This window comes from Salvelinus fontinalis, chromosome 13 (genome assembly GCF_029448725.1).
Source record: "Salvelinus fontinalis isolate EN_2023a chromosome 13, ASM2944872v1, whole genome shotgun sequence".
Taxonomy (NCBI): domain Eukaryota; kingdom Metazoa; phylum Chordata; class Actinopteri; order Salmoniformes; family Salmonidae; genus Salvelinus; species Salvelinus fontinalis.
The window spans coordinates 23,901,875-23,928,597 of NC_074677.1; the positions used below are offsets into that span (position 1 = coordinate 23,901,875).

Below are 26,723 nucleotides of genomic sequence, written 5' to 3' on the forward strand. Positions count from 1 at the left end.
TGAACATACATACTGTAGTCAACTTTACTGAACTCAATTTGCCCCATTCCATGCTGCTAAAAAAATAATATATATGCATACAGTACCAGTCAAAAGTTTGGACACAGCTACTCATTCAAGGGTTTTTCTTGATTTTTGCAATTTTCTTTGAATAATAGTGAAGACCTCAAAACTATGAAAAAACACACATGGAATCATGTAGTAACCAAAAAACCTATGCAGACAATGTAGACCTGTGTTGGAGGCTGCAACACTACCGCTAGACCAGCCAAAATTAAATTAAATTACCTTTAAAAGTTAGGCCTAGATTCAATCAGATCGTGCGTTGGTTGTTTTTGGCGGTGTTGGTGTAATTGTGTGCTGACAAATTGGTGAGCGGCTGCTCTTGTGTGCCACCAACCACACTTACTTAGTATCCAAACCGCGTTCGTCCTTCAAAACGGCGATAGAGTGTGTAGGCGAAATCAATTATAGAAATAATGACAGGCTAATACAGGTTTTCATGTTAATTTTGGATGTGGGGGGGGATTTATTGCCTAACCGTCTTATCGAGGTGTAGACAATAGAACATCATGCATTCAAGTGATTGCATGGACATCTTACGCAGCTGCATGAGATTTGTCGGTTTGTACAGTCGGGTGCGGTTTCGTTGCATCCAATGGCAGTGTCTGCAATAAGGTAACGCAAGAAGTCGCTTGTGGACCACCCCGACACCGCCAAAACAACCACTATAGCAATTATCAACAATGCACATTTAAATGAATCTTGGCCTGTATAGAGGCTTACAACGGGTAGCGCCCTCTGCTGAGCAAAAACACATTTGAGTTGAGGGTGATGATAACAGTGGAAATTCACAGCTCATTTCACTAATCTGGTGTCATCAAAACAACTGGGCAATCACAGGTCAATACATTTTTGTACATGCTCTTATCCAGAGCAACTAGGGTTAAGTGCCATCGACCCACATCGACCCATTTTTCACAAGTTGGCTTGGGGAGCCGAAACAATGGCCTTTCGATTACTGGCCCAACGCTATTAATCGCTAGGCTACCTGCCACCACCATATTAATGAATAAGAGGCTATAGATATCTATCAAAAAGTCGTAATTCACTTCAGGAAATGTGAATGCCATACAGTACTGTGAGTAATTGCTGATTTAGAGTGATGGAGATATTGATGGATTTTCAGTGCTCTCCAACCCTGCCCCTGTATAATGCAAAGCATCATGCCCTTGAATCCGACTTCTGCCCCGGCACAGGTAGATTTATGGGTTGGTCTAGTAATATCCGGGAACCGCCATTGTTTTCCTCTCATGAGCATAGAAAAGCCAGTAGACATTTTTAGTTCACATTTTTTAATAACATGGCACAATTTACATAACACACGTTTAAATGAGGAGCATGCTGAAGTTTCAGTCGCATTGTTTGTTTTGTTTAGTTTTTTTCTCATCTAGAAAGACATTATTTTTTTTTTACATACATGATAAACAGCAAAATTGTTTTTCTTGTTTACAATCTCTTTGCAATATGCATTGACTAACCACTACGGCTTCAGTGGACATTTTTAATGTGGGGTTAAAAAAACACTGCACAACATCTGGCTCTCACAGAGTTTTGAAGCGCACAACTAACCCTTCAGTGGACTACTAAAATAGATATCTGCTCTTTAGAAACAAACTGTCCATAGTTTAGACTGGCTTTTTTGTCTTTTTTTTTTGTAGATACAACAGCTTAGGATAGCACTTTAATACACTGTTAGACCAACATAACTTATTTCCAAACACATACTTTACACTCCTTTAGAAGGGAAAATGTGGGGTCTTTTTGTAAATGTGCTGTATTCTCTCCAAAACAAGAATGGTCGTGGGAGTTGAGTTGTTGGAGTAAGTGATCTCTCTCACTTTCTATCAATCTAGCAAAATTCAGTTGGTGGTACAGTAAGGGATAAAAGTTGGGAACCACTGTGACTTCAGGCATTGGAATTCCTCTGCAAAATGAATAGCTCTATAATAGGAATTTTAAGGATTGTTACCACACTTTTGTATCATATTTAAGACATTTGTTTAACATTTGCACAACCGTATACCGTACCAGGATATTGTTTTTCTATGAGTACTGTGGATTTCATTTCAGTGATACATACATTATTATGGGTTTGTGAGATCTAGGTTGTGGAGAGAATACAGTGTTGTCAGAGTCAGTTGGGATGGTGACCAGGCTGGCTTTCAGAGTAGAAACCAAGACATTTGTTGCATAGTTGAATGTGGGGCATGGTGGTACAATGTTAACCTTTTCAGCTGCGTCAAGCTAAAACCAATCAGCAAAAAGCACATTCTGAACTTCCTCCTCATTAATAATAGTCCTCTATTTACATTTGTTCAAAGTAAAGCTTTCAAAACACCCTTTTGCATATTTGTACCATGATTTGTTCCTTAAGGAGTGAGCATGTCGACTGTACACATATCTACACACTTTGCTGCCTGTCAATGCATTGAAGTACCTGTACATTCCAAAACGTCTTTGTGAGGGTGCCGTTTCCATTGCCCTACACACCTTCAGGGTAGTCCAGGACACGTTCTGTACAAGAGAAAGAATACACACAAAAAGCAGGAGCAAACTGGAGCAAACCCCCCCCCCCCCCCCCCCCCGAGTTTTTAAAAATTGTACAAAAACATAATCTGTGAGTGCTCTCCCCCACATTATTCACAGCTATGGTACAGTCTGCTGTTTCCAAAGCTAAGTGCTTGGTGTGAGGCACAGGTCAGAGTATGCCTGTAGTCTGCCTCCAATCCAGGGTTAGGATTGCGGCCCACTCTGCTCACCGTGCCTCTATGTCTTTGTGGTTGTGTGCTGATGGTCTATCTCTGATGTCTGTGGTGAGGGGCGTAGTCCGTCTGGGGGAGCCAGGCCTGGCACCCAGCGTGGGGATGAGGGGGGGCGGGGCACTCAGGGAGGCTGTGGGCGGGGTTTTGTTCAGGATACCGTTCTGGTGGGCGGCGTGAGCTGCAGCGGCGGCCGAAGGGCTGACCCTGGGGTAGTGCATGCTGGGTAATCCGGGGATCATGAGGCCAGCGTGGTGGTGTGGCAGGTGGCCGTCCAGGGCCGGGTGGTGCATGGCGACATGCAGGCGGCCGTGCTCGTAGTCTTCTCTGAGCATGTGCAACCGCTCACGCTCCTCCAAGTGTGCCCGGGCCTCCTGCTCCCGGCGCTGCTCCAGGGCTAGAGGGTGGTGGTGGTCGCGGTTAAAGTCATGAGCTTCTCGGTCCCTGTAGGAGCGTTCTGCCTCGTAGAGCCGCTGCCCGGCCAACCGATGCAGGGGGTCGTTTCTCAGCAGAAGGTCCCTGGCCAGAGGGTCCCGTCTGTGGATGTCTAGTCCCCTGTAGGGGTCCCTCATGGGGTCCCAGTGGAATGCTGGGTAGGGGAACCTCTCTGCCCCCGGAATGGGGCTGATGCCCAAGAAGGGGGCCACCATTCGAGTCCTCTCCAGGCCGCTGATGCTGTTCATTGGGTGGACGCCTGCCATGCCCATGGGCATCGACATGGAGGAAGGGGGATGGTGGTGGGTGTGGAGGCTGGGCGTGGGGGGCACCTGGGGCAGGTGTGGGTGGAGGTGAGGGTGAGAGGGGGGTCTGTCCCTGTCCGTATGGCTGTCTTGCTCCTCTTTCCTCTCCTCCTTTACCTTCACCTCGTTGTTGTTCTTCTTGTGGTGCTCGTAGAGAGAGGGCAGCTCTCCCTTCTTCTCCATCAGGGCCTCTCTCTCCCCCCTCCCCAGCCCCCCGTTGGGCCGGTCCAGGCTGGTCTGGCGGATGTAGGGTGAGGTCGTTCCTCTGCCGTTGGCCTTGTCCTCAGTCACCCGCCCGTCGTGGATGATTGGTGTTGTATCCTTGTCGCTGTGGTGATTCTCTTTGAGTTTGTGCTCGTCTGTGCCGTTGAGCTTCCAGGAGTCGGGGTGCTCCCTGTCCCTGTCTCGGTCTTTGGGCTTGTCCTTGTCCCTGGGGGGTTCGCTCGGGGGCAGGTGGTTCTTTTGGGGCTCTGGGGGACGGCTGTGACCCAGCAGGCTGATGGGGTTAATGGGGACTGGGGACGGATGGCTCTGTTGACGCTTCTCCATGACTTCCCTGGATGGACACAAAACAATGGGCCTTAAAGATTAAGTAAATGTAACATTTGTACCACTATTTCTGTGTTTGTTAGTGGTTTAATTGTAGGGTACATTCAGAGTTGGCACAAGTCCCCTAAAACATCGACATCTATTAAAAAACTCTCAAATAAAATAGTCTCAACCATGACAAAGCTTTACAACTTCTGACATTCTGCTGGTGTGACTGCTACAGGTAAAACCCCTCCATTACACCCACCTCTCCTTGTCGTCTTTGTTGATGGAGGACGTGTCTCGCTTGTCTGAGTCTCTGTCTCTCTCGTGGGAGCTGACTGAGGCGCTCCTCTCCGAGTCGGCAGGTTTGAGCCAAGGCGGAGGGGTAGGGAAGGAGGGTGGCGTGCGGTGCAGCCGGTTCCACGGCTCGTGGTTGTTGTTGAAGTGCTGCTGTGCATTGGGGTTGTCTTTATGGCCAAACACAGAGTTAGGCGCTGTTAGAGATTCAACATACGGAAAGAAGAAAATACCAAAACGCAAGTTAAAAGGCATATCTCGCTGGTGTGGCGGTCGGTCAATTCTAATGTTAGAATTTGATGAAAACATCATACAACATTAATTTTCATAATCTAACAGGAAATCCTCAAATGTTTGGTTGTCAAATACACACAAATACACACAAATACACACAAATACACACAAACTCACTTAGTGCTGGGTTTCCAAGCCCACCGAAGGCTGCTGTGCTAAGAGATGAGAGGCCTCCAAACGAGGGAGGCCTACTGAATGGCTCTGAGAGAGAGAGAGAGACAGCACATTATCTATATTGCTCCTGTACTGGGTCAACCAGCTTCTGACACAGACATGCTGTACTTGTTAGCGCTCCATACAGCCTCAGTGAGACACGGATCAATTGATATGCATTTGACGTGACGAGGTGCGCTGTGTGTGCAGTGTCTTACCTAAGTGAGGTGCAGGGGTGAGGAAGTTGCCAGGGTGGTGTGGAGGGTGGCCGAACGGTCCGGCTGACGGATGTGTAGAACCTGACATGGAAAAGAGAGAGAGTTTATGTAAGACATCTTCCATAAGGATTTTAAACTGAGAAACAGTATTCTTTCCTTTTAAGAGGCAAGAGCATTGATCTTAGCATGTAACCTATAACCCATGTGGAGACCTGTGCGCTGCCTCGACACTGTTAAAAATAGACCTCTCTATGGGTCCAGAAGGATTGATCTCCTTTGGAGAGGAGGTCCTGGAGGTAGTGTGTCAATCATAGAAATACAATGACCAATGAGTGTTCCAGTCAAATTGCCCTGTTCTGAAGGGCTTTTCCCTTCTAATAATCAAATTTCTATGGTGTCACTCATCTTCTACCAAGGGCACTAACCAACCCACACTCACCTGCTGCTGAGAAGAGCGTGGCGGGACGTGCTAAGTCGTGGTGGTGGTGCATTGCGCCAAAGAGGCTGGGACCAGGGGGTCGACTCAGGAACTCCGGCTTGAGCCCGAAGTCCAGCTTGTGCGGGTCGACCTGCATCTGCTGCTGGAAGACGCCAGACAGGAAGAAACAGCACATGAAAAACCCACCACCAACACTGCAGGATCAGCAAGGATAGAAACTGTAAAAAGGGTTTTGTTGGTTATTTGAGGGCTAAGGCATGAAGGAACCCAGTAGTGTAGAGGCAATAAAAAATAGGTGAGTAAACGCTGAGCGCCGATCGAGGTGATTAAAGTAACGCTCCCTATATTTTTTGTGCATTTCTCTGCAAAAGGCTTGTAAACACTTACACTCCACTACATCAGTGAAAGTAACACAAGATGGCAGTCCTCTTATAAGATTCTCTATGGGACGCTCTCTCGCTCTCGCTCTCTCTCTCTCTATACTGTCTCTCTCCAGGAGAGGAGCTGGATTACACTACTACCTAAACTAGACTGGGTCTTAGATGATAAAACATTGGGGTTTAGAGAACCACACTATAATGAAGCACAACAGACAGTGTTTCTCTATAGTCTGTGAATGGAAGGAAGTGCAAAGGGGAGGTCTCACCTTAACTTTCTGTTGGTGGTGGTAGATCTGCCAGGCCATATGGACATGCATGGCACACCACTTCCCTGGTTTCTGCACAAAACACAAAGCCAGCTGATACGGTTAACCTCAAATGTAGGATTCTCAAGGACTGTATACACATTAGGGGAATTTCTATTTGTCCAGGACAAGGTTTAATCTTTGTCCAGTTTGTTCACTAACTTGGTTGTGCAAACAACACAATTTTACTGCACTAAAAATATTAAGGGAAGGAAGTTAGGGGAGAGACAACTACAGCTATTAACATTCTTACCCTGAGAATGGGCCGAAACGGATCCGTTAACTAGAGGAGAGAAAGAGAGAGAGAGAGATGGCTCAGTTACTTTAATGTCTGTCATTCAGGCGTTCCTAATTAGCAACTATGCATGGCTTCCTTATTGAGTGTGTTAGTGTGTCCAGCTAGGGTGCTTACCCTGGGGTCCTTCTGTAAGAGTGTGTGTGGGACTGCTCCAGGTCTTGAGGCCACATCCAGTGGGTTAGAAGTCTGCAGAACACAGAGAGAGCTCATTGTGAGAGGAGGTATGGGGAGCATCGTCTCTGTCTTCAGTGTGTACATGCACATGTTTTTCAAGTTCACTCCCTATTCTGATAACGTACTGTATGTTTAGCTGTGTGTTGGTCTTCAGAGAGCACACTACACTGAAGGTGTGTTTGTCAGGTTCACCAACTGTGTGTGTGTGTGTGGTGTTGGGCTGTGGCCCTACCTTGGGCTGGAAGGCCCCCTGCAGCGAGCCAAAGGGCCCGGTCGGAGGGATCACCGGTGGAATGCCGGACACGCCCGGGGGGTAGGAGTGGAACAGCTGAGAAAAGAAGAGAAGGAACAGAGAGAGGAGTGATGATGGGTGGAGTGTTGTGTTGTTCAGACAGAGAAGGACAGCAGCTGTATGAACAGTCAGATGAAGGAGAGAGGGGCCAGGATGACATGACAAGGTACAGGGTGGACAGGGTGGAGGGAACAACACCAGCATCACCAGGGGTCAACATCCAAACCGTCGTCAGTCAGGTAGCTACAACTGTCACTGATCTTAGTGCCTCAAAGTGTTCAGCAAAACTAAAATGGTCACACATATTTATTCTACTGAAATCACCAGGTATTTACTAAGCACTAACATTGAAATTACACACTAATAACCTATGAATCACTTGTTAGCCGCTAAAACCCATTTACTGCTATAGTCTTTCTCTGTGAGTGTTGACAGTTAAGAGGAACTCTCACCAGAAAGAATACTCCCAGTAATCACAACCAGTGTCTCTCTGTTGACACATTAATTAATTCATTTTAAATAGGGGTTAGCCCGCCTAACTGTGCTGATAGCAGTGAGATGAATTAAGACCAAACTCTGACGAACATGTAATTGCTACTCTGATTCACAACGTGGGAAACAGGTGAATGCCTCTGAATAGCAGAGCAGTAATTGAAGGCAGAGGTTAAGTGGTAGAGACAAAGCATACAGCGGCACACACACACTCACATACCACACACACACTCACATACCACACACACACTTGATAGAGCCACTGAACTCAATTGATAATTTGTTCTATTCACTTGAGTAGGAAGTGGGTTGAAATGCTTCCGCCAGGTTCCACAGTAGTGAATGAATGAGCAAGCAGACAGTTGTGTTAGCAGACAGACATTTGTGATGGGTAAGACATAGATAGAGCATCTGCCCAGTCTTCTGCTGTGGACAGACAGGACGCTGTATTCTCTCAGAGCAGAAGCAGAGGAGGATGGCATGGGAGCTACTGTACAAATACACACACAGCTACAACATGTACTAACATGGCTGGATGGGTGAAGAATGCACAAACTGCCCCACAAACACATAGAGAAACTCACGCTGTGTCTGTAGAAAGGGTCAACTTTTGTTGGGAATTTTTCAAACTGTAGAAGGAATGAAATAAACAGAACTAAGAACAAGGAGGATACAGAGAGGATACAGTGGCTTGCGAAAGTATTCACCCCCTTTGGCATTTTTCCTATTTTGTTGCCTTACAATCTGGAATTAAAATAGATTTTTGGGGGGTTTGTATCATTTGATTTACACAACATGCCTACCACTTTGAAGATGCTAAATATTTTTTATTGGGAAACAAACAAGAAATAAGACAAAAAAACAGAAAACTTGAGCGTGCATAACTATTCACCCCCCAAAGTCAATACTTTGTAGAGCCACCTTTTGCAGCAATTTCAGCTGCAAGTCTCTTGGGGTATGTCTCTATAAGCTTGGCACATCTAGCCACTGGGACTTTTACCCATTCTTCAAATGCTCCAGCTCCTTCAAGTTGAATGGGTTCCGCTAGTGAACAGCAATCTTCAAGTCATACCACAGATTCTCAATTGGATTGAGGTCTGGGCTTTGACTAGGCCATTCCAAGACATTTAAATGTTTCCCTTTAAACCACTTGAGTGTTGCTTTAGCAGTATGCTTAGGGTCATTGTCCTGCTGGAAGGTGAACCTCCGTCCCAGTCTCAAATCTCTGGAAGACTGAAACAGGTTTCCCTAAGAATTTCCCTGCATTTAGCGCCATCCATCATTCCTTCAATTCTGACCTGTTTCCCAGTCCCTGCCGATGAAAAACATCGGATGGTGTTCTCGGGGTGATGGAAGGTGTTGGGTTTGCGTCAGACATAGTGTTTTCCTTGATGGTCTCATCTGAACAGAGTACTTTCTTACATATGTTTGGGGTGTCTCCCACATGCCTTTTGGCGAACACCAAACGTGTTTGCTTATTTTTTTCGTTTTCTTCCATAAAGCCCAGCTCTGTGGAGTGTACGGCTTAAAGTGGTCCTATGGACAGATACTCCAGTCTCCGCTATGGCGCTTTGCAGCTCCTTCAGGGTTATCTTTGATCTCTTTGTTGCCTCTCTGATTAATGCCCTCCTTGCCTGGTCTGTGAGTTTTGGTGGGCGGCCCTCTCTTGGCAGGTTTGTTGTGGTGCCATATTATTTCAATTTTTTAATAATGGATTTAATGGTGCTATGTGAGATGTTGAGATGTTCAAAGTTTCTGCTATTTTTTATAACCCAACCCTGATCTGTACTTCTCCACAACTTTGTCCCTGACCTGTTTGGAGAGCTCCTTGGTCTTCATGGTGCCGCTTGCTTGGTGGTGCCCATTGATTAGTGGTGTTGCAGACTCTGGGGCCTTTCAGAACAGGTGTATATATACTGAGATCATGTGACAGATCATGTGACACTTAGATTGAACACAGGTGGACATTATTTAGCTAATTATGTCTTCTGAAGGTAATTGGTTGCACCAAATCTTATTTAGGGGTGTAACGGGCTTCCTCCTTCTCCTCATCCGAAGAGGAGTAGCAAGGATTTGACCAAATTGCAGCGGGTTGCGAATACATAATGATTTATTAAAACAAACGACGAAACACGAAAACAAACACTTGGAAGGATTACAAAATAACAAAACGAACTAAACAGACCTAAACTTAAGAACTTACATGTAACACGAAGAACGCACGGGAAAACAGGGAAACAGGGAAAACAGACTACACAAAAACCGAACGAACAAACATACCGAAACAGTCCCGTGTGGCGCAACATACACAGACACGGAAGACAACCACCCACAACATACAATGTGAAACAACCTACCTTAATATGACTCTCAATTAGAGGAAACGCCAAACACCTGCCTCTAATTGAGAGCCATACCAGGCAACCCATTAACCCAACATAGAAAACACATAGCATAGACTACCCACCCAAACTCACGCCCTGACCAATTAAACACATACCAAAACAACAGAAAACAGGTCAGGAACGTGACAAGGGGCTTCATAGTAAGGGGGTGAATACATATGCACACACCACTTTCCATAATTTTCTTTTAGAATTTTTTGAAACAAGTCATTTTTTTCATTTCATTTCACCAATTTGGACTATTTTGTGTATGTCCATTACATGAAATCCAAATAACAATACATTTAAATTACAGGTTGTAACGTAACAAAATAGGGAAAACGCCAAGGGTTATGAATACTTTTACTGTACGTGCTAACTAACATAGAGGGTTGAGTGACTACATAATGTCCCCTTTTTAGGACATTTCAGGAGTCACACAATGTACATCTGAAAGAATATCACAGCAGCTCAACAGAAGCTTAATTATCAACATGACAGAGTGGGCTATTTAGTGAATCAAGAAGACGGAAGAGGAAAAATTTGGCCACATCGTTATCGTCTGCTTTAAGAGTCCTTTCCTGCTTTTCACCCTCCCATTTTGTGAGTGACTGAAGAGCTCATAAGCTATCCAGCTCTCTGTATCTCTGTTTAATTTGGGGAGGTTTAAGTGGTTTAATGTGGACCCAGGGAGAACATTTACCCCAGTCAAGTTTAAACACTACGGCCGTAAAAACACTTTTATGTCCTCATTAGCTGTCAGAGCGCTAGACATTTCGCCTGTGAGGAAAATCTTCAGAGCAATGTAAAATACTCAGCGGTTACAGTAGGCCTATGTGAGTGTGTGTGTGTGTGCATTGTCTGGGGCCACGGTGTGCCTGTGTGTGTGTGTACGTGTGTGCGTGTATGTGTTAGAGAGAGGGATGGTGAGCAGGCCTGTTTCAGAGGGACAGCCACACAGTGCCTGTGGCCTCAGACTAACAGCATGTTACTGCTAGTTTAAAAATAGCTCCATTCCAGTTTGGGGTGCCCGAAATATGCCAGAGAAAACACCCCCAAGAAATTGGGGAGAAGAAAGGTATTACTGTGGTAAAAAATGCAGAAACAGATGGGTCATCATTGAGAGACACGCCACAGAAAACCCCTGTTTCCCTCCAGCAAGACTGGAACTGCCTTATAGTACTATAGGATCACCAGTACTGTATTAAAACACTCATATTCAAAAACACTATCCATTCCACCCTATTGTTTCTTTATGTACACCAAACACCTTTTTGGAGATTTTTGCTGTAAATGCTTATTATCATTATCATTATTATCATTATCCACACCCCTTATCCCCCAGTCCACCTTCCCTTCCAGTCTAAAACCGCCAACCCCCTCTGCCCTCCCAGGAGTAGTGTTCTACTTATCCTCACATTTCTGGCTGGGGTACGCACCATGGGGGGTGCAGGGGTTGGCATGATGGCGTGGGAGAAGGGGGTGAAGGTGTGCTGGTGGGTGTGCTGGTGGGTGTGTTGGTGCTGATGCTGGTGCTGGTGCTGGTGTTGGTGGTGCTCGGTGCGCAGGTACGGGGGCGGGCCCAGGGAGGCCCCGCGGTCGGCGCTCTGCGAGGCGAGGAAACGGTTGTTGAGCTCCTGGCGCAGCAGGTCTTGTTCTGGAGGAGAGAGAAAGGAGAGGAAGAGAGGAGGAAAGACGAGACTCACGGTCAGGACCAGTGTCTGTTTGTCCACACTGGATCTGTTTTGTCTAAGAATAGCAGAGCAAGACGTGATAGCCAAAGTGTCTGTGCTGGATCGGTTTTGTGTGAGAGTAACAACATCCATAGAGGTACAGCACTTCATGATCAGGGAACAACATCCATAGAGGTATAGTACTTCATGATCAGAGTAACAACATCCACAGAGGTATAGTACTTCATGATCAGAGTAACAACATCCACAGAGGTACAGTACTTCATGATCAGAGTAACAACATCCATAGAGGTACAGCACTTCATGATCAGGGAACAACATCCATAGAGGTATAGTACTTCATGATCAGAGTAACAACATCCACAGAGGTATAGTACTTCATGATCAGAGTAACAACATCCGCAGAGGTATAGTACTTCATGATCAGAGTAACAACATCCACAGAGGTATAGTACTTCATGATCAGAGTAACAACATCCACAGAGGTATAGTACTTCATGATCAGAGTAACAACATCCACAGAGGTACAGTACTTCATGATCAGAGGAACAACATCCACAGAGGTACAGTACTTCATGATCAGGGAACAACATCCACAGAGGTACAGTACTTCATGATCAGGGAACAACATCCACAGAGGTACAGTACTTCATGATCAGGGAACAACATCCACAGAGGTACAGCACTTCATGATCAGGGAACAACATCCACAGAGGTACAGTACTTCATGATCAGGGAACAACATCCACAGAGGTACAGTACTTCATGATCAGGGAACAACATCCACAGAGGTACAGTACTTCATGATCCGGGAACAACATCCACAGAGGTACAGTACTTCATGATCAGGGAACAACATCCACAGAGGTACAGTACTTCATGATCAGAGTAACAACATCCACAGAGGTACAGTACTTCAAGATCAGGGAACAACATCCACAGAGGTACAGTACTTCATGATCAGAGTAACAACATCCACAGAGGTACAGCACTTCATGATCAGGGAACAACATCCACAGAGGTACAGTACTTCATGATCAGAGTAACAACATCCACAGAGGTACAGTACTTCATGATCAGAGTAACAACATCCACAGAGGTACAGTACTTCATGATCAGAGTAACAACATCCACAGAGGTACAGTACTTCATGATCAGAGTAACAATATCCATAGAAGTACAGTACTTCATGATCAGGGAACAACATCCACAGAGGTACAGTACTTCATGATCAGGGAACAACATCCACAGAGGTACAGTACTTCATGATCAGAGTAACAACATCCACAGAGGTACAGTACTTCATGATCAGAGTAACAACATCCACAGAGGTACAGTACTTCATGATCAGAGTAACAACATCCACAGAGGTACAGTACTTCATGATCAGAGTAACAACATCCACAGAGGTACAGTACTTCATGTTTAGAGTAACAACATCCACAGAGGTACAGTACTTCATGATCAGAGTAACAACATCCACAGAGGTACAGTACTTCATGATCAGAGTAACAACATCCACAGAGGTACAGTACTTCATGATCAGAGTAACAACATCCACAGAGGTACAGTACTTCATGATCAGAGTAACAACATCCACAGAGGTACAGTACTTCATGATCAGAGTAACAACATCCACAGAGGTACAGTACTTCATGATCAGGGAACAACATCCACAGAGGTACAGTACTTCATGATCAGAGTAACAACATCCACAGAGGTACAGTACTTCATGATCAGGGTAACAACATCCACAGAGGTACAGTACTTCATGATCAGGGAACAACATCCACAGAGGTACAGCACTTCATGATCAGAGTAACAACATCCACAGAGGTACAGTACTTCAAGATCAGGGAACAACATCCACAGAGGTACAGTACTTCATGATCAGAGTAACAACATCCACAGAGGTACAGTACTTCATGATCAGAGTAACAACATCCACAGAGGTACAGTACTTCATGATCAGGGAACAACATCCACAGAGGTACAGTACTTCATGATCAGAGTAACAACATCCACAGAGGTACAGTACTTCATGATCAGGGAACAACATCCACAGAGGTACAGTACTTCATGATCAGAGTAATAACATCCACAGAGGTACAGTACTTCATGATCAGAGTAACAACATCCACAGAGGTACAGTACTTCATGATCAGAGTAACAACATCCACAGAGGTACAGTACTTCATGATCAGGGAACAACATCCACAGAGGTACAGTACTTCATGATCAGAGTAATAACATCCACAGAGGTACAGTACTTCATGATCAGAGTAACAACATCCACAGAGGTACAGTACTTCATGATCAGGGAACAACATCCACAGAGGTACAGTACTTCATGATCAGGGAACAACATCCACAGAGGTACAGTACTTCATGATCAGGGAACAGAGGATGTATAGTGTTAGTCACATATCACATTAAAACCAAGATAGAGAACCAAAGTTCAGGTATTCTCTTTACTATGGGAGTCACACATCCCTGAATGGTGCCTGCTGCTCGAAGAGTCAGCACCTTTATTGCAATTACATGAATACCTCAAAACCCATTTTAGAACAGAGCTGTTGATCAACTGACTGGCAAACAACAGCTTGAGGAGAAATAGAGAAATGCATTTTATATTACACTCTCCATCCAAATTGAGCAAATTGTCCCGAGAATTTTTTTTTTCTCCAGAGTAACCATATACTTTGTATTACACTGTAATATAATGCACCATTTCATACATTTGTTTCTAGCTCTTATTGAGATGAGGGAGATTTTATTTGTTTCTTCATAAAAGTTTCATTAGAATCTGAACAATATACAGCAGAGTTCATTATGCTGTTTTGACTGAATAGATTTCTGTGAGATGAACACATTTCCTTGTGAAAATGAGAATTGCTCATAGTGTTATTAAACCATGATAATACTCCCTTTCAGTGAGACCCTGACATTAAGCTAGATCACAAGTGGCACAACAGGAGAGGGCATTCATCACATGGGCTGATTGGGAAAAAAAGTGTGTGTTGTTTGAATGATCAATCAATCAAACACAACAGAATCTTGACCGAGGGAAGGACAGGACACCTGTCTGCACCTACTGCACCATTATAGACAAACACAGATGGCACATAGTGCAGCTATGTGTGGAATTCTTACCTGTCAGTCTCTGTCTCCTATAAATTAGCACAAAGGTAACATTCTGTCAGTCTCTGTCTCGCTCCCTGTCACAGTTCAATACGTCTAAGGCTCCACATGCACCTCTTTCACGCCACAGATGACCTGGCTTCTGCCACAACAGCCATGAGAATTTGCAGCTTTGCTCTTCGCTGTCTGTGTGTTGCGACAGCTGCTGTTGTGGTGCAGTTCTCCTGCCTGTCCACATGGGGACAGCTTGGTATATGTGCCTACCTGAATAGGGCGTCCCAGCGGCGGGGTGTCCTCCGGGGACTGGCAGGGTGCTAGACGTCAGTGGCGGAGGTGGGGGCAGGGCCGGTGGAGGCGCAAACATATTGGGGTGATGGGGGTGTGGCGAGGACTGCAGGGCGGGGGGGAAACCGTGGGGAGCAATCTGATTAGCTGGGTGGGGCAGGGGGAAGGCTGTGGCTGCAGTGGCAGAACCGGAAGGTGGGAGGTGGGGTAGGTGTGGGGACGGACCCGCAGGGCCGTGGGGCTTGGTACCGCCCGGGGTACTACTCCGACTGCTGCTAGAGAGATAGAAGGACGGACAAGGGGACAGAGAGAAAGAGGGATTTTTTTTTTACATTCCCACCTAAATCAGCTTCCCCTTGCACATAGTAGATACTCTGACAGAAAGGTTTTACATCGCATTTCCCTCAAGAGACTTTTCTCTGAATCTCAGGATGTATCAAAACTTTACCTTCAAAACACCCTCAGATGCCAATGACAATCACTGGCAAACATTATAGAACGGCATCTGTGTTCAAACATTTCTGTCGTTAAGCAGCTCCAGAGGTACATGCAGAAAAAAGGAAGGCAGCGAGCCTTGTGTTGTGTGTGTGGATTTGTCTCTGAGACTCAGAGTCATGTAGCAGTAACTGAACAAGCTAAGCCCCAAAGCTCATTTTCAGCTGCCGCCTGTCTCTGTAACCACCCCGTGATTATTCACAGAGTCTGCCAGACCCGTTGGCACACTGACTGACACACTGGCACGCTGGCAGAGGAAGTCAGACACAGAGCCAGTTCCTCCCTCAGAGGGAGAGCCTTCGCTGGGACTGGAGCTGACTGGGACTCTGGGGGAGCTATCCTGGAGCTCTGAATTAATGCACAATATTCTAACTTTAACACACTAAATGCTCATTGGCTCAGTGCTCGACTATCGGTAATAGAACAGCTAGCTGATTAATAGAGATGGGTAGAGAGCTGGAGGCTCCTCAGCAGCAGATGACAATGTGGGTGGTTAAACAATCCAAGGCACTTATCGCTCAGCTGGACTGGCGGTGGTTTTCCAACCCTGGTGACAATCAGTGATGTTGTCTGGCTGGGGGGGTTTCACCTCAATGCTAATTCAAGGCTTGTTCTTGCCAATCATGTATATGTTGATTTAAGATCAGAGTTTGAATACTTTCAATTAAAGAGGGTCTGAAAGGGTATTCTCTTTACATTACTCAATATCAAAACCGCACACAAACAAAAGATAACATCAATTTACTGGAGCTTAAACAGGCCTACATATCTTGGTGTAAACAGAGTGTGTTGGGACTCACCTGAGGCCGTTAAGGCTAAGGCTGCTGCTGTAGGCAGATAGGGGGCGAGGGTGGGCCCCACAGTGTGAGGGGAGGCGTTGAGGCCCGGCCTGGCTCTGGCTGGGGTGGTGGGACAGTAGGGCGGGGTGTGGGTGCAGACTGGGCGGAGGCCGGGGGTGGGACAGTGGCTCAGGCTGGCGCTGGGGCCGGGACAGGGACAGGGACAGGGGCTCAGGCTGGTGCTGGGGCCTGGGCGGGGGGGCCTGTGAAGGCTCTTGGCCCTGAGCGAGAGGCAGGGCTGCGGGGATCTGAGGCCTGAGAGAAGCCTCTGAGCGTGGGGGCTGGTGGACCGGGCCCTGTGCCAGACGGGGGCCGGGGAGAGAGGGCTGGGCCTGGGAGGTGGGTAGGGACAGAGGCAGGGGCCGAGGGCGGCCAGCCGTGTAGGGCTGCGGGGGTACGGGCTGCTTGGGGGCACTGGGAGCGGGGAGAGGCACGGGGACGTCCTTGCAGCTCTCCTGGCTCTTCTCCTGGCTGCGCTCTAGGCCTGACACCTTGGGAAGGCCCAGGCCGCCACGCTCCTGGATGTCATTGGTGGACAGCGCATCGACGCTGAAATCTGGAACTGTAGACAGAGAGAGGGAAACACAAAGATATAGACTGCTAACTGATAACTCTATGCACTGATAACTCTCTGCATGGTGTATGAGCAAGAGCAGGAGCAGAGAGACTTATGGGGGATGACAGTGCATACACAACCAGTAATTAACACTTCTCTCTGGGCCTCTGGGTGCGCACACACGCACGCGCGCACGCACGCACGCACGCACGCACGCACGCACGCACGCACGCACACACACACACACACACACACACACACACACACACACACACACACACACACACACACACACACACACACACACACACACACACACACAAAATCTCTTCAGAGCTGTTGATTGGTCTGGTTCCCCAGAGCCGTGGCTGTGAGGCAGGCAGGCAGCCCTCTGGAGCACCATTATAGCAGGCTGAAGCCTCTGAGGTGGTTTCCTCTGTAGTATTACTGCTAGGCTGGTCCCTGTGGGCCCCCGCCTCATAGAGGAAGAATCAGGGGCCCCAGCCTCATAGAGGAAGAACCAGGGGCCCCAGGGACCAGCCTAGCAGTAATACTACAGAGAGCTAGCCTACAGAGAGAGAACAGACCACGCTTGAGCCCCAGCCTGGATCCCAGCCAGCCTGCCTCTCTCTCAGGCTCCATACAGAGCCACTCCATTAGCAGTAGAATGTTTAACAGGGATTTAAGCACCCATGCGACACCATCATTAGGGGTCAGGCCAGATAATGCCTGACCGGCACCAGATAGACCAGGGTGTCAATATCTATTATCTGCTGTAACAACTATTGACCACTGCTGCTTCCTGGAGAGACGGGACAGGGCAAGACATCTGTCAGCTGGAGAACACAAGATACATTCTTCCCAGATGAAGCGTATCCTTCTGCACTAGCACACTTTATCAGATCATTACACATAGCCTACATAATACCCACTGTACTAAATACAGGGGGGACGTAAAGCAAGAAGCACAATCCTCCGCAAAATGTTTGACTCTAAAGGATCAGCAAGGCCAACTTAAAATTCCATAAAGTTCCGTTTTCTGTAGTCTAATATAGCACTAAAGCTTGTCCTAACTCTATCCTCAGACCAGATCCATGTTATTGTCCACGCCATCACCATTCTACAGAGGCTCCTTCTAGATAGAAAACATCACTGGCTTAATAGATGGATGGATGGAGAGAGAGCTCCCTAATTCTCCATCCATCCATTCCCCATTTCCTTCCCCCCTGAGGTCCCTGGGCTTGTTTTGAGAATGTGCTAACACGTTGAAAAGAAGGTGTCTCTTCTTCTCGTAATGAAGACTCCTGGGCCAGGAGGAGGAGAGGAGGAGATGTGTACACCTCCCACGAGGGGTAATTTGTCCTTTTCCTTGATCCCTGGAAACAAATACATACATCCCCCGCTGGTTCCTTTAAAGCACCAGCCCTGCTGTTTTCCTTTCCCAACAATATGTTTTGTTTCTGTAGTTGTGTTGTGGTGGAGGTTTATATCACATTAGGATGGGGAATAAATGACTGACGCCTGTTGGAGGTTCGAGGTGGTGAAGCCAGGGGCTAGATTTGAGGCTCAAGAGAAACTGAGGGGGTTAGAGTGGGGTCAGTCAGGGTGTATGTGGGACCAAAAGGCTCCTTAACAGCTTCTACCTCCAAGCCATAAGACTGCTGAACAGCTAATCAAATGGCCACCCAGATTATTTACATTGACACCTCCCCATCAGATTTTACACTGCTGCTACTCGCTGTTTATTATCTATGCATAGTCACTTCACCCCTACCTACATGTACACACTTCCTTGACTAACTTGTACCCCCACACATTGACTCGGTACCGGTAACCCTGGTATATAGCCTTGTTATTTTATTGTGTTACTTTTTATAATTTTTTACTTTCGTTTATTTGGAAAATATTTTCTTAACTCTTTCTTGAACTGCACTGTTGATTAAGGGCTTGTAAGTAAGCATTTCACGGCAAGGTCTATTGTGACAAATACAGTTTGATTTGATTTGATTTGTGAGCAGAGAAAAGCAGAAAAGCCGTTCATTAAGACGGGGTGTTTGGGGACTGGGCGAGGGGCTTAGAAGCACCACTCATTATCCAAGGGTGAGCCCACTCTAACCACTCACAGAACATGACCTACACCTTAACTGCTGCTACAGGGACTACATTGTGTGTGGGGGAGGGGGGGGTGGGGGGTGTATGGCACAAAATAGAGAACACACTACTAGGAAAAAGGGTGAGTGAGGGGACTGGCATTTCAGTATTTATTTTAGCACTGATTGCTACAACAGCCTCCAACCTGATATATCAAATGATTACACAATAATACACATCCACATTCATTTCAATATACACCTGTCCTTCAGCTATAAAATCCCTGTCACTATTCTCTCCCTCTCACCCTCCTCCTCCTCTCCCATGTTGAGAGGGGGTCCTACCCCTGGAGACCATCCTGGCAGATTTATAGGGGTAGAGACCTCTGGGACATCCCATTCCCAACCCTCCGTCCATGTCCCCTTCTCCCCGTCTCTCTGTCCCATTCCTCACCTAAATAGCCCGATCACACATTCTTAACCCACACGTCATGCCTTCACCCACAGGATCCAAATGGAGTCAGGGGTTCCATCGCATCAATCACACAAAACCAATGCAGCAAACAGCCTAGCTACACTACCGGTCAAAAGTTTTAGAACACCTACTCATTCAAGGGTTACTACATGATTCCATATGTGTTATTTCATAGTTTTGAGGTCTTCACTATTATCCTACAATGTAGAAAATAGTAAAAAATTAACAAAAACCCTTGAATGAGTAGGTGCTCTAAAACTTTTGATCAGTAGTGTATGTGCTATCGAGCCCAAATGGCCGGATAGACTTCTTCACTGAGTCTGTCTCTCCGCTGGCCCGGGGATAACCTTGTCCCTGATCTGTTTGTGCTGTCTTGCCAACTCCTATGGCGTGACAATGAACATAAGAGTTGGCAAGACAGCACAAAACAGATCTGTCATCAGGCTGGGTTTTGGTCTGAGAGACACGGTGAGGAAGATGATGATGAGAGGGGAAGTGAAGCTATGAGGCTAACTAGCCACTACCCAGACTCCATGATGCAAGATACAGGAGCCTCAGAGGAGACCAAACTGTCTGGCTTGCTCAGTGTCAAAATTCACGTATGCAACAGTTATCGGAGGGTGAAATGTCTCGTTAGCAGCAGAAGCAGCCTGTGTGCTCGAGTGATACTGAGCCCCTCATGGTTCACAGAGGACACAAAACATTCTCATTGAACGAAAATAACTGTAGAACACTTAGGCTTGGGTTCAAAGACCAGGGCTAGGAAGCTTGAGGGAAGGTGATCATTTTAGTTAACGTCGTCAAAATGTTTTGTATGATAAACAAGATATATACAGTTTGACAGCTGTGTTGTACTGACAGCTGTGCACCTGTTGAGAGGCAGAAGGAAACAGGTGCTACTGAGGGGAAACACACTGCCAGGAAATGTGGAGAAAAACACAGCCAACCCTGGTTAACCTCACCTTGTCAGTGAGAGAGAGAAAAAAAAGAGAGAGGGGGAGAGAGCGAGAGAGGGCAGAAGGTGATGCAACAGCAGTTAACCTGTGGGGCGTGCTGAACCATGTTGTCTGTCTGTCTTTTGGGGAGGGGAAACCTAAGAGGCCATGACTTTGCGGTTTCAGGTGGATGGTAAAAACACCCCACCCTGTGAGAACATCTTCTCTCGCCTCCTTTGGAAAAAGGTCAAAGTTAATCGAGGAAAGTGAAAGTGGATGGAAATGTGCTTGCTTGTAATGAGAAGGTCCTTCTCCACATTACGTTTAAAGGGGTATATCCCAAAATAAATGTCTAAGTTAGTTGTACAAGACATTTTATAGATAAATCAATAAGTAGCATATTGTTTTTAACAAGACATTTTATAGATAAATCAATAAGTAGCATATTGTTTTTAACAAGACATTTTATAGATAAATCAATAAGTAGCATATTGTTTTTAACAAGACATTTTATAGATAAATCAATAAGTAGCATATTGTTTTTAACAAGACATTTTATAGATAAATCAATAAGTAGCATATTGTTTTTAACAAGACATTTTATAGATAAATCAATAAGTAGCATATTGTTTTTAACAAGACATTTTATAGATAAATCAATAAGTAGCATATTGTTTTTAACAAGACATTTTATAGATAAATCAATAAGTAGCATATTGTTTTTAACAAGACATTTTATAGATAAATCAATAAGTAGCATATTGTTTTTAACAAGACATTTTATAGATAAATCAATAAGTAGCATATTGTTTTTAACAAGACATTTTATAGATAAATCAATAAGTAGCATATTGTTTTTAACAAGACATTTTATAGATAAATCAATAAGTAGCATATTGTTTTTAACAAGACATTTTATAGATAAATCAATAAGTAGCATATTGTTTTTAACAAGACATTTTATAGATAAATCAATAAGTAGCATATTGTTTTTAACAAGACATTTTATAGATAAATCAATAAGTAGCATATTGTTTTTAACAAGACATTTTATAGATAAATCAATAAGTAGCATATTGTTTTTAACAAGACATTTTATAGATAAATCAATAAGTAGCATATTGTTTTTAACAAGACATTTTATAGATAAATCAATAAGTAGCATATTGTTTTTAACAAGACATTTTATAGATAAATCAATAAGTAGCATATTGTTTTTAACAAGACATTTTATAGATAAATCAATAAGTAGCATATTGTTTTTAACAAGACATTTTATAGATAAATCAATAAGTAGCATATTGTTTTTAACAAGACATTTTATAGATAAATCAATAAGTAGCATATTGTTTTTAACAAGACATTTTATAGATAAATCAATAAGTAGCATATTGTTTTTAACAAGACATTTTATAGATAAATCAATAAGTAGCATATTGTTTTTAACAAGACATTTTATAGATAAATCAATAAGTAGCATATTGTTTTTAACAAGACATTTTATAGATAAATCAATAAGTAGCATATTGTTTTTAACAAGACATTTTATAGATAAATCAATAAGTAGCATATTGTTTTTAACAAGACATTTTATAGATAAATCAATAAGTAGCATATTGTTTTTAACAAGACATTTTATAGATAAATCAATAAGTAGCATATTGTTTTTAACAAGACATTTTATAGATAAATCAATAAGTAGCATATTGTTTTTAACAAGACATTTTATAGATAAATCAATAAGTAGCATATTGTTTTTAACAAGACATTTTATAGATAAATCAATAAGTAGCATATTGTTTTTAACAAGACATTTTATAGATAAATCAATAAGTAGCATATTGTTTTTAACAAGACATTTTATAGATAAATCAATAAGTAGCATATTGTTTTTAACAAGACATTTTATAGATAAATCAATAAGTAGCATATTGTTTTTAACAAGACATTTTATAGATAAATCAATAAGTAGCATATTGTTTTTAACAAGACATTTTATAGATAAATCAATAAGTAGCATATTGTTTTTAACAAGACATTTTATAGATAAATCAATAAGTAGCATATTGTTTTTAACAAGACATTTTATAGATAAATCAATAAGTAGCATATTGTTTTTAACAAGACATTTTATAGATAAATCAATAAGTAGCATATTGTTTTTAACAAGACATTTTATAGATAAATCAATAAGTAGCATATTGTTTTTAACAAGACATTTTATAGATAAATCAATAAGTAGCATATTGTTTTTAACAAGACATTTTATAGATAAATCAATAAGTAGCATATTGTTTTTAACAAGACATTTTATAGATAAATCAATAAGTAGCATATTGTTTTTAACAAGACATTTTATAGATAAATCAATAAGTAGCATATTGTTTTTAACAAGACATTTTATAGATAAATCAATAAGTAGCATATTGTTTTTAACAAGACATTTTATAGATAAATCAATAAGTAGCATATTGTTTTTAACAAGACATTTTATAGATAAATCAATAAGTAGCATATTGTTTTTAACAAGACATTTTATAGATAAATCAATAAGTAGCATATTGTTTTTAACAAGACATTTTATAGATAAATCAATAAGTAGCATATTGTTTTTAACAAGACATTTTATAGATAAATCAATAAGTAGCATATTGTTTTTAACAAGACATTTTATAGATAAATCAATAAGTAGCATATTGTTTTTAACAAGACATTTTATAGATAAATCAATAAGTAGCATATTGTTTTTAACAAGACATTTTATAGATAAATCAATAAGTAGCATATTGTTTTTAACAAGACATTTTATAGATAAATCAATAAGTAGCATATTGTTTTTAACAAGACATTTTATAGATAAATCAATAAGTAGCATATTGTTTTTAACAAGACATTTTATAGATAAATCAATAAGTAGCATATTGTTTTTAACAAGACATTTTATAGATAAATCAATAAGTAGCATATTGTTTTTAACAAGACATTTTATAGATAAATCAATAAGTAGCATATTGTTTTTAACAAGACATTTTATAGATAAATCAATAAGTAGCATATTGTTTTTAACAAGACATTTTATAGATAAATCAATAAGTAGCATATTGTTTTTAACAAGACATTTTATAGATAAATCAATAAGTAGCATATTGTTTTTAACAAGACATTTTATAGATAAATCAATAAGTAGCATATTGTTTTTAACAAGACATTTTATAGATAAATCAATAAGTAGCATATTGTTTTTAACAAGACATTTTATAGATAAATCAATAAGTAGCATATTGTTTTTAACAAGACATTTTATAGATAAATCAATAAGTAGCATATTGTTTTTAACAAGACATTTTATAGATAAATCAATAAGTAGCATATTGTTTTTAACAAGACATTTTATAGATAAATCAATAAGTAGCATATTGTTTTTAACAAGACATTTTATAGATAAATCAATAAGTAGCATATTGTTTTTAACAAGACATTTTATAGATAAATCAATAAGTAGCATATTGTTTTTAACAAGACATTTTATAGATAAATCAATAAGTAGCATATTGTTTTTAACAAGACATTTTATAGATAAATCAATAAGTAGCATATTGTTTTTAACAAGACATTTTATAGATAAATCAATAAGTAGCATATTGTTTTTAACAAGACATTTTATAGATAAATCAATAAGTAGCATATTGTTTTTAACAAGACATTTTATAGATAAATCAATAAGTAGCATATTGTTTTTAACAAGACATTTTATAGATAAATCAATAAGTAGCATATTGTTTTTAACAAGACATTTTATAGATAAATCAATAAGTAGCATATTGTTTTTAACAAGACATTTTATAGATAAATCAATAAGTAGCATATTGTTTTTAACAAGACATTTTATAGATAAATCAATAAGTAGCATATTGTTTTTAACAAGACATTTTATAGATAAATCAATAAGTAGCATATTGTTTTTAACAAGACATTTTATAGATAAATCAATAAGTAGCATATTGTTTTTAACAAGACATTTTATAGATAAATCAATAAGTAGCATATTGTTTTTAACAAGACATTTTATAGATAAATCAATAAGTAGCATATTGTTTTTAACAAGACATTTTATAGATAAATCAATAAGTAGCATATTGTTTTTAACAAGACATTTTATAGATAAATCAATAAGTAGCATATTGTTTTTAACAAGACATTTTATAGATAAATCAATAAGTAGCATATTGTTTTTAACAAGACATTTTATAGATAAATCAATAAGTAGCATATTGTTTTTAACAAGACATTTTATAGATAAATCAATAAGTAGCATATTGTTTTTAACAAGACATTTTATAGATAAATCAATAAGTAGCATATTGTTTTTAACAAGACATTTTATAGATAAATCAATAAGTAGCATATTGTTTTTAACAAGACATTTTATAGATAAATCAATAAGTAGCATATTGTTTTTAACAAGACATTTTATAGATAAATCAATAAGTAGCATATTGTTTTTAACAAGACATTTTATAGATAAATCAATAAGTAGCATATTGTTTTTAACAAGACATTTTATAGATAAATCAATAAGTAGCATATTGTTTTTAACAAGACATTTTATAGATAAATCAATAAGTAGCATATTGTTTTTAACAAGACATTTTATAGATAAATCAATAAGTAGCATATTGTTTTTAACAAGACATTTTATAGATAAATCAATAAGTAGCATATTGTTTTTAACAAGACATTTTATAGATAAATCAATAAGTAGCATATTGTTTTTAACAAGACATTTTATAGATAAATCAATAAGTAGCATATTGTTTTTAACAAGACATTTTATAGATAAATCAATAAGTAGCATATTGTTTTTAACAAGACATTTTATAGATAAATCAATAAGTAGCATATTGTTTTTAACAAGACATTTTATAGATAAATCAATAAGTAGCATATTGTTTTTAACAAGACATTTTATAGATAAATCAATAAGTAGCATATTGTTTTTAACAAGACATTTTATAGATAAATCAATAAGTAGCATATTGTTTTTAACAAGACATTTTATAGATAAATCAATAAGTAGCATATTGTTTTTAACAAGACATTTTATAGATAAATCAATAAGTAGCATATTGTTTTTAACAAGACATTTTATAGATAAATCAATAAGTAGCATATTGTTTTTAACAAGACATTTTATAGATAAATCAATAAGTAGCATATTGTTTTTAACAAGACATTTTATAGATAAATCAATAAGTAGCATATTGTTTTTAACAAGACATTTTATAGATAAATCAATAAGTAGCATATTGTTTTTAACAAGACATTTTATAGATAAATCAATAAGTAGCATATTGTTTTTAACAAGACATTTTATAGATAAATCAATAAGTAGCATATTGTTTTTAACAAGACATTTTATAGATAAATCAATAAGTAGCATATTGTTTTTAACAAGACATTTTATAGATAAATCAATAAGTAGCATATTGTTTTTAACAAGACATTTTATAGATAAATCAATAAGTAGCATATTGTTTTTAACAAGACATTTTATAGATAAATCAATAAGTAGCATATTGTTTTTAACAAGACATTTTATAGATAAATCAATAAGTAGCATATTGTTTTTAACAAGACATTTTATAGATAAATCAATAAGTAGCATATTGTTTTTAACAAGACATTTTATAGATAAATCAATAAGTAGCATATTGTTTTTAACAAGACATTTTATAGATAAATCAATAAGTAGCATATTGTTTTTAAACGTGTGTATGTTTTTCTCCACTGACAAAACAAAAGCTGATTCAAAGGGGTGTGGTAGATTTCAAAACTCTTCTGTGGTAGTATACACGAGTATCCTCAATGGAAGGCGGCTATCGAGGAGGGGAGGACACTTCCGCTTGACTATTAACGATATGACACACTCCTTTACCACTTATCGATTTCCAGGTCACGGAGAGAGAACGGAGGACGTTTTTTTGCCCAAATGAGAATCTCCCCTTGACTCACTCCCCCTCTCTCTAGCTCTCACCTTTTTACTTCTCTCTCTCTCTATTCCCTTTATATATCTCCTCTTTCTCTCCACCTCTCTCTGTAGGTCTTTTCTTTTTCTCTCTCTTGCCATCGTTAGCAGATTCTGCCCCACTCACTCAGTCAGTCAGTCAGTCAGTCAGCGAGTCAGTCAGTCAGTCAGCGAGTCAGTCAGTCAGTCAGTCAGCGAGTCAGTCAGTCAGTCAGTCAGTCAGTCAGCGAGTCAGTCAGTCAGTCAGTCAGCGAGTCAGTCAGTCAGTCAGTCAGTCAGTCAGTCAGTCAGTCAGCGAGTCAGTCAGTCAGTCAGTCAGTCAGTCAGCGAGTCAGTCAGTCAGTCAGTCAGTCAGTCAGCGAGTCAGTC

General features: G+C 41.2%; 1 protein-coding gene across 7 annotated transcripts in view; it reads right to left on the reverse strand.

Annotated features, from left to right (window-relative positions):
- Positions 1-1,338: 1,338 nt before the first annotated feature.
- The window catches only part of LOC129868293 (autism susceptibility gene 2 protein-like), a 560,243-nt gene continuing 534,858 nt past the window's right edge, over positions 1,339-26,723 (reverse strand). For 2 of the 7 annotated variants that reach the window (XM_055942131.1, XM_055942137.1), the window contains 13 exons: positions 16,235-16,835; positions 14,919-15,214; positions 11,238-11,476; positions 8,020-8,064; positions 6,884-6,979; positions 6,592-6,663; positions 6,433-6,462; positions 6,141-6,212; positions 5,495-5,636; positions 5,056-5,136; positions 4,802-4,885; positions 4,359-4,599; positions 1,339-4,118 (listed from right to left, as the gene is read on the reverse strand). In XM_055942131.1, coding sequence (XP_055798106.1) covers positions 2,819-4,118; positions 4,359-4,599; positions 4,802-4,885; positions 5,056-5,136; positions 5,495-5,636; positions 6,141-6,212; positions 6,433-6,462; positions 6,592-6,663; positions 6,884-6,979; positions 8,020-8,064; positions 11,238-11,476; positions 14,919-15,214; positions 16,235-16,835 — 3,299 coding nt within the window. In that variant the 3' untranslated portion in view covers positions 1,339-2,818. The remainder of the gene's footprint in view (positions 4,119-4,358; positions 4,600-4,801; positions 4,886-5,055; positions 5,137-5,494; positions 5,637-6,140; positions 6,213-6,432; positions 6,463-6,591; positions 6,664-6,883; positions 6,980-8,019; positions 8,065-11,237; positions 11,477-14,918; positions 15,215-16,234; positions 16,836-26,723) is intronic. The other 5 variants (XM_055942132.1, XM_055942136.1, XM_055942135.1 and 2 more) reach the window with 5 other exon arrangements.